The 13914-nt window shown below is 44.8% G+C and overlaps 1 protein-coding gene across 3 annotated transcripts in view; it reads right to left on the bottom strand.

Annotated features, from left to right (window-relative positions):
* Positions 1 to 13914, bottom strand: part of SH3YL1 (SH3 and SYLF domain containing 1) — a 779762-nt gene that overhangs the window by 543520 nt on the left and 222328 nt on the right. For all 3 annotated transcript variants that reach the window (XM_069606061.1, XM_069606062.1, XM_069606060.1), the window contains exon 5: positions 7125 to 7237. In XM_069606061.1, the coding sequence (XP_069462162.1) occupies positions 7125 to 7237 (113 nt within the window). The remainder of the gene's footprint in view (positions 1 to 7124; positions 7238 to 13914) is intronic.

Genomic DNA, 13914 nt, shown 5'->3' with positions numbered 1-13914 from the left:
CAAAAATTACTCTGTACATATCAGTCATGGTGATGTCAGAGGCTAATCTAAAGTGTCCTCCAACTATAATCATAACCAAAAGGATGTCTGCCTGATAGGATTAACATTAGTGAATCAGACTATTTGTATTATTTCCATGCAGGTGAATTTACAAAATGGCCAATTCTCAAAAATTAGATTCACATGCAATCTGTAAAATGGGGAACTGGAGCTTCTTTTAAATCAGCTAACTTTGTATCGTTCAGGCATTTTCTTTCACATTACAATGTGTGACAACAGTGAACGTTTAAATTATACTTTCTAAATCACTGTGTGCTTGGCGAAGCTTGTCCGAAAAATGCATTTTGAACAAAAAGCATGATCAGGACTGATCCAAATCTGTGCGATTGCCGCTCAGATGCGTGTCAACACCGTCCAACACAATAGGAACTTTTTTTAATACGTTCAGGCCTATCAGCTTACCTGTGTGAAAAAAAACGTATTTTAAATTCACACCAGTGATACAAATGTGTTAACAAGTGTCACAGGGGTCTGTAATATCCTCTCCTTCACAAGAAGATTCCGTCTCACCACCCTCCCCAAGCTCCTCACCTTTGTCCTTCTTCTTGGTTTTCCTCTTCTCGTCGCTTTTGGGTCTCTCCTTTTTTTTATGTAGATAGGGACGTCCACGGAAGGATGCCACCGTGCCACCGTAACATGTGTGACGGGGGTTTAACCTCTGGGAACGTCCAGATAGGGGAAAAAGCCAACGGCATAAAAAAACCCTTGAGAGACTTCCACGCAGTGGTCGTGGAACAGGCTTGAGTCAACCAGCAGACGAAGTGGAACCAACGGTAGGATGAAAGCGGCAGAGATAATCCGAAAAGGCAGGCAGAGGTCTGGTACACGGGCTGGCTGAAGAGTACAAGGTACGTAGCAGGGGCAATCCGAAAGGGCAGGCAAGGTCTGGTACACGGGCTGGCTAAGAGTACAAGGCAGAAGACAAGGGTAAAGGAAAGAAGGAGGAAGAAGGCAGGGAAAGAGGAAGAGACTAGAGAGGGGCAATGACTAAGAGGCGAATAGGGAGAAAAGGGAAGAATCGGAACGAAAGAGAGTGAGAGAGAAGGAGCGAGTAAAGGAGGAGCAAGAGAGTGGAAAAGAAGTTAAGAGGGCTCCTGGAGGAGAACGGGAGAGGAGAGGGTGATAACGGATGCGAGGTCCGAGACGGGAAAACAAAACACAGCGAGAGCGACGGCAACATGGGTGGGTAACCAGGCAACATTGCAACGCGCCCGTAACCCGGAAGCGGCTGAATAAATACCTCCGGCTACGTGCGCGTGCAAACACTAGACCGATAACACCCGCAAGAGGAAGAACGTAATGGAACTAGCTATGGCAGACCATAGCGCCAGCAGTTCCAAATCCGCCACCCTCGCCGAGACGTGACAGTATGCCCCCTCCTAAGGTGCCCTCCCCCGGGCTTGCCGGGATGATGGAAATGAAATTTACGTACTAGGAGAGGGGCATTGATATGAGAGGTAGGTTCCCAGGAATTTTCTGACCAGGGAAATCCTTTGCACCGCACAAGATACTCCAGTCGACCTCTGCGATACCTTGAATCGCAGATCTGGGCAACTTCATACTCCTCCTGGGTGGAATCTGAGGGTAAAGGAGTACTCTTGGGATGGCGAGACCACGTATCCTCATGAAAAGGTTTCAAATGAGAAGCATGGAAGACCGGGTGTACTCTACGAAGACCTATGGGGAGTCTTAATCGAAAAGCTACCGGATTGATCACCTGTGTGATCTTGCATGGTCCTATGAACCTAGGGGATAGCTTGGAGGGGTGAGTCCATCTAGGTAAGTATCTTGTAGACAGCATGACCCGAGATCCTACTTCCCATCCAGGGACAGGTCGTCGGTGCTTGTCGGCTTGTGTCTTGTAGCTCTCTTGAGCCTCTCTGAGACCTTTCCTAGCTTTCTCATGGACTTCTCGAAGGAGGGCGAGTGAGGAATCCACAGAGGGTAGATTGGAGGGAAAGTCAGAAATGGGCAAGATCGAGCGTGGGCGATAGCCATAGGTGCAGAAAAAAGGACTCATACCAAGAGCAGAGTGAACAGAGTTATTATAAGAAAACTCAGCTAAGGGTAATAGTGAGAACCAATTGTCCTGCTGGTGGATTAGGAAGCATCGTAAATATTGTTCAAGGGTTCCATTGAGACGTTCTGTCTGTCCATTAGATTGAGGGTGGAACCCAGACGTCAAAGCTCTCTCTACTCCCAACCTTCCACAGAAGTCTTTCCAAAACCGGGAAGTGTATTGACTTCCCCGATCCGAGATGATTTTTGTAGGTATCCCGTGGAGACGAAAGATGTCTTTTAAGAACAACTCTGCCATTTTGGTTGCAGACGGCACCCCCGGCAAGGGGGAGAAGTGAGCCAGTTTGGAAAAAGAATCTACCACCACCATGATACATGTACATCCTTGAGATCGGGGCAACTCAACGATGAAATCGGTCGAGATGGTACTCCAAGGGCCGACGGGAACCGCACAGGGTTCCAAGAATCCTACAGACTTTTGGTGTGAATTCTTGTTACAAAGACAAACAGTACAGGACTGTACATAATGAACGACATCTTCTCGCATACCAGGCCAGTAGAAATGTCTTTGTAGATACTCTAAGGTGCCCTTGCCACCTCTATGTCCTGCTATCTTGGAATCATGACACCAAGTTAAAGCTATCTTCCGGAGGTCTTGCGTGGGTAAATAAAGTTTACCTCTTACTAGGTAGAGGCCGTCTCTGATGTTATATTTGATGTCCTTGGGATGTTGGTCCACTTCGAATTGTTCCCCAGAAGCATCTCTCACCTGTCTCAAGAATGTAGAGAGCATTCCGATACACTTGGTTGGAGGAAACATCAATTCTCGGGAGGTTTCTGATTCGGTCATGTAGTCACACCGGCGAGAAAGGGAATCTGCCACCAAGTTCTGGTTACCGGGTATGTAAGTGATGACAAAATCAAACTGAGCAAAAAAGTGAGCCCATCGTGCTTGACGAGTGTTGTAGCATTCAAACTGTCTTAGGACTTGTAGGTTTTTGTGGTCGGTTCGGATGGTGAAAGGGTGTTCGCTTCCCTGCAGTAAATGGCGCCACTCAAGACAGGCCGATTTCATGGCTAACAATTCGGGTTCAATAACAGAATAATTCTTTTGGCTGGCATTTAGAGTTTTTGAAAAATACGAGATGGGATGTTCCAAGCCTTGATGTTCCTGCAACAAGACCGCCCCAATCGCAGCAGCAGAGGCATCCGTCTCTAAGATAAAGGGTAGACCTTGATCTGGCTGGAGGAGAATGGGAGCGGTACAAAAGGCTTCTTTGGGACTGCAAAAACTATCTTCCGCTTCTGTAGACCATCTGAAAGGGGCCGACGACTTCTTGAGAAGAGTTATGATAGGTAAGATCTTCTGAGAGAAATTGGAGATGAACTTCAGATAAAAGTTCGCTAGGCCAAGAAACCTTTGAATCTCTGACAGATTTAGGTGACGGCCACTCCAAAATCGAAGTCACCTTGTGGGGGTCCATAGAAATTCCTTGACTGGAGAGGATGAATCCCAAATAGGGAATGGAAGTGGCAGAGAACACACATTTCTTGAGTTTGACAGAGAGATGATTGTCTCTTAATCTTCGTAAGACTTCCTTAACATGTTCTTTGTGTTCTTCTGATGTGTTGGAAAACACCAGAATATCATCGAGATATACAATGGTGTTATGGCACTGCAAATCAGAAAAAGGACGGTCCAAAAAGCGTTGGAAGATTGAAGGGGCGTTGACTAACCCAAAAGGCATCACCTGATACTCAAAAAGCCCAAACGGAGTCCTGAATGCCGTTTTCCACTCGTCACCAGTCTGTATGCGGAGCAGATGATAGGCCTTACGTAGATCAAGTTTGGTGAACATGGTGGCACCCTGGACGGCTTGAATAATCTCCGTTATCACGGGCATCGGGTAACGATCCTTAATGGTTACATTGTTCAAGCCCCGATAGTCTATACAGGGACGCAATTCCTGTGTCTTCTTCTTGGGGATGAAGAATAATGAGGCTCCTGCTGGAGATTTCGAAGGCCTAATCAGTCCATTGGCTAAGTTGTTATCCAGGTACTCTCTGAGATAACGTCTTTCATCCAGGGATAGAGGAAACATCCTGCAGAAGGGCACCAGTGCCCCGGGAGTGAGGTTGATGCAGCAATCTTCCGGTTGGTGTGGAGGTAGTCCTATGGGAATCTTCTCGGTAACTACCTCAGCAAATTCCTTGAGATGGTGCGGTAGACGATGGACGGCTCTGGGTTCACAGCTACTTGTGGTCTTCACTGTTTCATATCTTGGCTCCGGTAGACATTCAGTCTTGCAGAATTTAGATTGGAAGCTTAGTAGGTTCTTTGTCCAGTCAATGTGAGGGTTGTGTTTTCGTAGCCAACCAACCCCCAAAATGAGGGAAAGTGGGCTGTACGAATTATATCAAAGACAATCTTTTCAGAATGCTGTTGAATGGATACGGTGAGTTCTTCCGTGGTGTGGGTAATCAACCCAGAACTTAAAAGGTTCCCCATCGACACCTCCCACCTTCTGGTCTTCTTGTTTGGCGACACGGTTAATACCCTTTTGTTCCGCCCACAGGGTATCAATAAAGTTACCGGCCGCTCTGCAGTCGAGTAAGGCCTGGGAGGTTATTTCAGTGGTTCCTAGTTTGAGGGTTACAGAAAGTACCATGAGACGAGAATCTTCAGGTATCTCCGAGGAGGATACCGAAAGTGTTGTGTAAGGACTTGGAATGGCCCCTCGAAAGAGAGTCCTAACACTTACCGAGGGCGATCGTTTCCCGACCGTCTGGGAGGAACATCTGGACAATCCCGTAATAAGTGAGTGGATGCTCCACAATACATGCATAAACTGCCATCCCTACGTCTCTTACGTTCTTCTGGGGTGAGTGGAGCTCGAGCTGTACCGATTTGCATTGGTTCTTCTTGTCCTTGGCGTAAGGAAGGCACGGACGTAGGAGGATGGGTTTCCTGGGGAGGGGGCCCAAAGAACGTGGTCTTCTTTTCAGCCCGGCGTTCCGACAGTCAGAAGTCTATCCGAAGAGTAGCAGTGATGAGGTCGGCAAACGAGGCTGGTCGAGCGATACGGGCCAGCTCATCCTTGAGATCCTCTCTCAATCCCCGCCGGAAGATGGCATATTGAGCCTACTCCTGCCATCCTGCTTCAGCTGCTACTTGTTTAAAGGTGGCGATATATGTCAACAGGTCGGAATTCCCCTGTCGGATGTCCAGAAGGTCTTCCGATGCTAGAAACGTACTTTCTATGCGCACAAAGATTTGCTGTAAGAGGGTCTTGAAAGCGCTATAATCCTGCAGAACCGGATCGGGCTGATTAACAAGAGGAGTGCCCATGCCAGAGCGTTACCTGTCATATGGGTAATCATAAACCCCACTTTGGCATGGTCTGACACAAAGGTTTGAGGACGAAAAGAGAAGTGAAGATTACAGGCATCCAAAAACTCTAACTCTCTTTGGTGATCCATCAAACTTGCCAGATACCAAAGAGAGCGAAGGAAGGTCTGTAGAGGGTCGTTCTCTCTCCGTCATACCTTGCTGTAACGCTGTATTAGCGGCCTTGAGATTCTGTACTTCCATGTTCAGGCCTTGTACTGCAGTAACAAGTTCCTGAAATTGTTGTGGTGTTGCCATACTGGGTTCTTGGTGGCGTTGCAAACTGTCACAGGGGTCTGTAATATCCTCTCCTTCACCAGAAGATTCCGTCTCACCACCCTCCCCAAGCTCCTCACCTTTGTCCTTCTTCTTGGTTTTTCTCTTCTCGTCGCTTTTGGGTTTCTCCTTTTTTTTTATGTAGATAGGAACGTCCATGGAAGGATGCCGCCGTGCCACCGTAACCGGTGTGACACGGGTTAAACCTCCGGGAACGTCCAGATAGGGGAAAAAGCCAACGGCATAAAAAACCCCTTGAGAGACTTCCATGCAGTGGTCATGGAACCAACGGTAGGATGAAAGCGGCAGAGATAATCCGAAAAGGCAGGCAGAGGTCTGGTACAGCTGGCTGAAGAGTACAAGGTACGTGGCAGAGGCAGTCCGAAAAGGCAGGCAGAGGTCTGGTACATGGGCTGGCTGACAAGTACAAGGTAGGTGGCAGAGGTAATCCGAAAAGGCAGGCAGAGGTCTGGTACACGGGCTGGCTGAAGAGTACAAGGGGAAGACAAGGGTAAAGGAAAGAAGAAGAAAGAAGTCAGGGAAAGAGGGAGAGACTAGATTGGGGCAATGACTAAGAGGCGAATAGGGAGAAAATGGAAGAATCGGAACGAAAGAGAGAGAGAGAGAAGGAGCGAGTAAAGGAGGAGCAAGAGAGTTGAAAAGAAGGTAAGAGGGCTCCCGGAGGAGAACGGGAGAGGAGAGGGTGATAACGGACGCGAGGTCCGAAACGGGAAAACAAAATACAACAAGAGCGACGGCAACACGGGTGGGTAACCAGGCAACGTTGCAACGCGCCCGTAACCTGGAAGCGGCTGAATAAATACCTCCGGGTACGTGCGAGTGCAAACACTAGACCGATAACACCCACAAGAGGAAGAACGTAATGGAACTAGCTATGGCGGACCATAGCGCCAGCGGTTCCAAATCCGCCACCCTCGCCGAGACATGACAACAAGTAAGTATTCAGCTACTTAATATGGGTATCCTCATTGTTCCTTGCATTGAATTCCAATTAAATATAAGCATTGACAAAGTAAACCGTGTTGTCTCTTTTATAAGCATCAAGTAGGAATTTGCTGGACACTATCATTTGGTCAGGTACTCGCATGTGGCAGCTTTTGACATCTTATGGGCAGGTATTGCCAATATGGCAGTGTCTGGACTATGCCTACATACACGCCAAAACTGTTGGCTTTGTCAATGTATGTTTTAAGTAGCTTTCAAAGATCACCTTTTTAGTGCTGCCATGAAGCAATTCCATTGGCTGGAAATAGTCCCATTTGCAGGTTTTTCTTTAGGACAACAAACTCCAAAGAACTATTGTAACGGAAATAAGAAAACCTTAAAAAACAATTTAAAACATGCCAGTAATAAAACATACCTCCCTAAGGGTCCAACCGCCACAGTAAAATTTCCTCCAAGCGTGAGATTGCCACCTTTTGCAAAAGCAGTAACTGCTCTTTCATGATTTAGTATGACCACTAAATCAGACACCTGAAAATAATTTAAAAAATACACTGAGCAAGTCTTTTTTGCAATCCTACTTTATTTCGATCTGAAGTCACAAAAGCAATGAAAGCAATCACAGTTGCATTGGTACACAGTTAAAAAAAACATACAACTATCAAATTATAGTGTCGACATCATTTAGAAATGTACATAAATTAAAAGCAATATTTGAATATTCAGTGTACAGTCACATCTTTCCAGCAACATGTCATTATCCCACAGTGTGGGAATCTCAAGCACTTCTGTCTCTGCGGCCAGGCTCGGATTAGATAGTGAACTACTGCAAAAAATGACACCAGGCAAGTGCGTGGATTTGCAAAAATGTTCAGCTTCAAGCAACGTTCCGATTTCATGCTGCCTTAAGCAGAGTTTTAAGTTTCTGCACGAAATTATATTGTAGTTAGGCCGAATAAACAATGTGCGCATTGTTTGACACAGTCCAACACAGGGTCGGCAATCTTCACTCACCTGTGCATTCCGATAGGGTCGGACTGGGACAAGAAATAGGCCCGGTCACCCAAAAAAAAAAAAAGTGGCCCATCCCTCGCCTCACGACCCTTGACCTCAGATGACATCAATCGGAAGTGATATGATTTGACCCCACCCCAAAGTGATATCCTGGGAAGTGATGAAACAAGACCTTTCACCACTTGACAAAACAGGAAATGGCATCAAATAGCATTGTTTCTAAGTACACTACGAAAAATATGGTTATGATTTCACCAATGCAATATATATTTCATACAAGAATGGATCACCATATGTATCATTAATATCTGTGTGTATAGATCCATATTGTCAAATTACTGTGACTCCAAGCAGACGTCCAAGTCCAAATGATATGTTATTGTATAGCACTTACACTTAAGCTCTTTTTATAGAACAAATATGAATACAATATCACCCAACCTGTGTTGGTACTTATTTATTCACCTAAGAAGGATGAAAGGCTTTTTGAAACCTGCCTAGGCGTGGCCAGAAACCGGCCCCCACTCCCTTGGGAGGATTTCGGCCCGGCCAGGGGCTGAAAGGCAGAGGGGCCGATCCGACCCTGCATTCCAGGATTTCTGGACTACGGCCAGGGGTGGGGCCCTGGCACATTTTAAAATATAAGATGCATATTTTTAAAACAGTCTATCATCTAGGTATGTTTCATCAGAGGCATAGACAGCGTAGAGCCTGAGCGTGCAAAGCCCACCCAAGATCTGTAAATGTCCACTGAGCAACACTGTGTGGGCATTTACAGATGTTAATGTCACTTTGGTGGGCCCAACTACATTAGCTTCAGGCTCCACTTGATAGACAATCCTGGCTACGCCTCTGTGTTTCATATCCAACTTCATTAATCAGGTACGCTTGGAACAAAGCACTCAAAAAACTTTTCTGAAAGAGTTATCCATCGTCCATTTTGCAAAGAAACATTTGGCTTACTATGATGCTCGTGTTGTATATAGCCAGGATAACGATTTCCCACCTGCCACAGCAGGATCATCATCTAATGCTCACCTGTACATGTCTAGAAATTTGAATGACCACAGTCAAATCAAAAACTGCAATAGTATGAACATTATTTTGTTCTCTGTGGCCCTCAAATCTTTTTCCAGATGTAAAAGGAAATGTGGGTTCAGTTCTTAAAAGTCGAAAATCCTTTTTTAAAGAATTGTTTGTGCCAATAGCTATGTGCCCAGAATTCTACCCAATACAAATCTGCAGGAATCGCAGGTAATTTGTACACTTCAAGAGTGGATTTATTGTACCCATTTTCCAAGGAAGAGGCAAATTTGGCTGTTGAACAGATCGGTCCCAAGATCTCATTTTATCTAGCTATTAATTTGTACAAACAGATAATCAAAATCTTTTAAGCATCTTTCTAGGGACACGGGTCATCATTTTTGCTCTATACATTTATTTCCAGCCTCTTTAAATTGCATAATTCTTGCAACTTTACTCATTGTTTCTAAAAACCAATGGGTGTTCTCGAGATATGAACTGCATCATCTGTTGAAGGAGAATCCCTATCTTTTAACCCGGTTCCAAGTCTGGGCCTCTGCCATGAGAGAAGTAATGTGCTCGACTTGTTGACGAATGTATAAATAGAAAAGGGCAAGCGCAAGGACATATCCTTGCCACACACCCTTTTCCACCAAACAAATGACATTTTCTCACCACCTTAGCCCTTCTGGGTGCAGCAACGTTGTAAGTGTATAGATTGAGGTTTTGACTCAGCAATGGGGGACAACTGTTATAGATCAAAAGTCTGTGCCATAGTTGGCATCTAGGCACTCCGTCGAGGCAGATATCAATTAGATGTAAACAAGCACCTTGTTGAGCTACATATTATTTTAGTAGAAGTACTAGAATAAATGCTTGGTCTACTGTGCTTCTCACAATGGGTTAGAACTGAGGTGCCCTACATCCATTCTTCTAATCAGGTTTACAAGACTTTCCCATATATCTTGCTACCAAGAGAGATGGGTCGATCATTTCATATATATCACCTCTACCACCTTTTTCAATATGGGAACTATCCCCCCACATCATGAGACGGGTGTCTGATTGATCTTGATATTAGAGTTAAATAGGTTTGTTAAGAAAGGAATCCAAAGAGTGTTGTTTTCAAAGAGAGTAGAATGTTATCCGGACTTGCAGCTTTTCTTTCCTTTTACAGTGCCAGACCCCATCTCATTTCTCTTAGCGAAATTGCTTCTAGTTTGGTTGTGGTGAATGTTGACAAATCTATTCCTATTTCACACAGCAATTAGGAACTCTATCCAGTTCTTTTTATATAGGTCACTGAAAGGAGTACCACTTATCCCCAAGATGTGTACATGTATGGCAGTTGTTGCTGGACCTTGAGATTGATTAAACTAGTCGGACAAATTCCTTTTTGTTTTTATTATTGGCCACATCCTTCAATTTCAATTTATTGTTCGCATATTGTTTTAACAATTCTTTTCACATTCAATAAAGGCTTTTTTATTTGCGATTGGCCACAGCCTTTTCACCTTCCAATAAGTGTCAGCAGAACAGCTTTGGTCGATCTGCATTCTACAAAGCCTGCTTCAATGCTACTCCCTCAAGTGTATTGCTAGGTTTCATGGTCTTGGAATTTATAGTTGTAGCTGATTCCCCAAATGAGTTGCAGATAATCAAATGATCATCATTCTCACCCCTCATGCCAGTATAGTTCATGGACAAGTATACACTTTGGGTGTCCCATCAAATGTGTTGCTATTATTATAGCAGCTAAGTATTACTGTGAAATCGCTCCTAGGCATAGTACACATTAGTCCAGACTGTCAATCATTCACATATATACCTTTTTATATTATGTTTAATTTCCCATAGCGAGTAGCAAAATACAGAATGGGACCAAAAAACGTGTCTGTTAAATAATTTCTTGGAAAACCTATGTAATGCGTTCATAATACAAATAGGACAAACATATGCAGTAGCTTTACATTGCCTATGAAGTGTCTATTATATACGCACACACCTCGCTTTGCCAGCCCAGATATAGTTCAGTACACAATCTGACCTTTCCAGTAGTCACACAGAAGCAAACATTTACTCCACTCCAGACATTTGAAAGTTGAAGGGACTTTCCCTCCTCGTCCTCCATATTAAACACAAACTGCTCTATCATCATACAGGAAAACATGGATGAATTCTATTGAACTTCACCATTTTCTTTTTCTGGTCAAGAACAACTCCTGTCATTGCATTATTCTTTTTTTGGTTATATGTGATTTTTTTGCATTTTGAAGGCTGAACACAAAAAAGACTGATTTATTTGGCCGATTTTGTGTGGCCTTCAAAATGCGGAGTTATCACATTCGGGGGTGGGTGGGTGATCATCCCACCTCCCGCCCAACTCCCTGTGAATTTAGATCCCCACCCCATCCCTGTGAATTTGATCCCACCCCCACCCGTGTTCTAGAGATTGCTACATTTACCCGCTCCCCTGGCCCCTTCCTTTCTTCCACACAGAAGCCTATCACACAAAAACAAAAACATTTACTTGGTTTCTGAGACGCCTGCGACTTCCCTCTTCCGGGACTGCCGGTTGGCTGTTGCCGACACTCGTGTGCATCCAGGTGCGTGACAGTTTGATTTAGAAAGAACGCTCGCATCCGTCTCCGAGCAGTCTTTCTAATTCGTTCTTTTTCTATTTCACTTAACAGAAAAGATATTTTCACTGAAGGCCTATTTTCCATATAGATGTAATTAATAATTCTTGACCAATCATCAAACGTCCTACAAGGGACCTATCCACTGGTATTCTCCAAGTAATATTTTTTCTCAGGGCCCACAAATGAAACCTGGTTTCTCGGGATCCACCATTTCATTTTTGTGCCCTGGGAGGCAACAAATCAAGGGATAAAAGAGCAGAAAAATCCCTCATCTCTTCAATGTGTCCTTTAATAGCTTCCAGCCTGTACCACCTTCAGAACAGGAACACTATCAGGAAGACATGTAAATATGCTGAATAGTTGAGCACTGCAATGTTAGGCAGAATCCTGTGCAGTGTCCTTAGGGACCACTACACCTGATTAAGACCACAGGTGGCAATACAAGTTTTACCTTTGGTACAAGCCTGTACTACTAAGTTATAGTGGTAGCAGTAGCATAGCAGCCAGGCTTATCTCAAGAGTATATGAGCAGTAGCAGAGATTACACAAAGGGACCACAATTACTTTGACTCAAGCAAACACTGACTCAAGGTTTCAGGTAAAAAATATAAGTACATTTATTTTTAAACCATCAGTTATAAACACAACACCTCTATTAACTTTAAACAAAACCACACGTTAAATATACTACAACTAACTAATTCACTTTGTACAGTAAGTCTCAAGGTAAGTACCCTGTGTTTGAATGAACCGGTGTTATGAACAAAACAAGATACTGCAAATATGGTCACTTTTTGACAGTTTGGTCCACTAAATAAACGCGTTTCCGTGACATGAAATGCTACCGGGGCAAAAACACACTTAGCACCTGAGATACCCAGAAGGAGTTGGAGGCAAAAATCACAGGCAATATTTAGGTTAGGCAGACAGTATCGACAAACACTCAGAAACAGGAGTTCCAAAGTCAAAGGGTCGGAGCCAGGTTTAGGTGACACTGGAGGCCTGTGCCGAAGATCACAACGTTAGACAGTTCATGATTCCGTGTAGCCCAAGAGTACTTGAATATAGTCAATGTTCGGAAGCAAAAGTTAGAAGGAGGGAAGACAAGGGCGAGCCTTGAGGATGAAAAGGGGTTCATCAAGTTTCCTCGAGTAGAACACAGTACCTTATTTCCACGATGCAGCTGGTGCCCTGGCAGTTGTTCCTGTTGGTTTCCTGCAGACCCACGATTCCTGGAGCTTTGTTGTGAAGGACGACGTCTGAAGGGGGTCTGCACCACACAGGGATGAAGCCGGCAGCAGTGACAACGAAAAGGTGTGCTCCTTAAAAACAGGAGAGGCTCAGCAGGTGGCTATCTGGACCACTACAGCAGTGTGCAGCGATTTCGACCACGGCAGAGATCTCTGGCTGAAGAAGATGAGCTGGTTATCCCCACCAGGCTCAAAGGAAGAAGACTCTGGACTGGATCTTCTCTTAGTCATCGAAGGGTAGATAGCTCAGGACTGCAGCAGGACTTTGCCGGGACGGGGTAAGTGCAGCAGCCGTCGTTCTCTCCACTTCTCTTCAGTTCCTTTAGTTCCAGAGGCAACTGACTTCTAGCCCAAGAGACCTGCCTTTTATGCGAAAAAACCCCATTCACACAGCCTGGCTGTCAATCACACAGCAGGGGGGTAGTCCGGCTGGGACAACCACCTTAGCCAATCATGGCAAAGTGCAACTTGGGTTTCCTAGGATACCCTGTGCAGGGGGTGACTACACCCCTTCCCCACATTCAGTCTACCTAGACACCCAGGTGCCAAGAGGAGGGCTTCTCTGCAGAAGCCCGCCAAAAGACAGTGAACAAAGAAGGCGAACCTAGTTTGCTGCGCAAAGTAAAACACAAGAAGGACTTTAACAAAAAGAAATGGTGAATAAACCCAACCGGAGCCAAACGAAAGACGATTTGGTCAAGCAGGTTTATGTTCGAGGCTAATATAATAGCCAAGAACAGTACCACGTTTATCTAATATGATCGCGGTAGAAAAGTTAGGGTAGATACCACTGCCACCAGCCAAGTCTAAATGTTAAAAGAGAAAAACAATGCTCAGGGAGGTACAGACAGAAAAGGGGTACAGATTAGCCCTTTCCAGTACTCCGTGTAAAATGGGGTGTACTGGGTCTGTGGTAAAAATGACTTATGTAAAGTAAATGGCAACTTTACCTTTCGCTGGGGGACAGTAGTCAGCCCCAGCGAAATGGAGTCAGAGGGAAGTCTAAAAGACAACCCTGGGTTACTACACGAAAGGTGCTGTGTAACCCATACAAGAACAGGGGCAATTGGAGTGGTGTGCTCCAGTGCCCAAGATCACACAATGAGTAACAACGCATAGGGCAAAACACATGTAAGAGTGAAAGAAGATGTACACTCTTACCAGGTGGAAAAAATAAACTCCAGAAATCCAGCAAAGCTGCTGGGGGACTCACTAGGTGAGGGAAATTAGAAGGAGAATTCTCCCTAACATGCAATATTATCACAGCGCTAAAACGATA

This window comes from Ambystoma mexicanum, chromosome 4p (genome assembly GCF_040938575.1).
Source record: "Ambystoma mexicanum isolate Mex_15411 chromosome 4p, UKY_AmexF1_1, whole genome shotgun sequence".
NCBI lineage: Eukaryota > Metazoa > Chordata > Amphibia > Caudata > Ambystomatidae > Ambystoma > Ambystoma mexicanum.
This window is presented reverse-complemented; position numbering and strand designations above follow the sequence as displayed.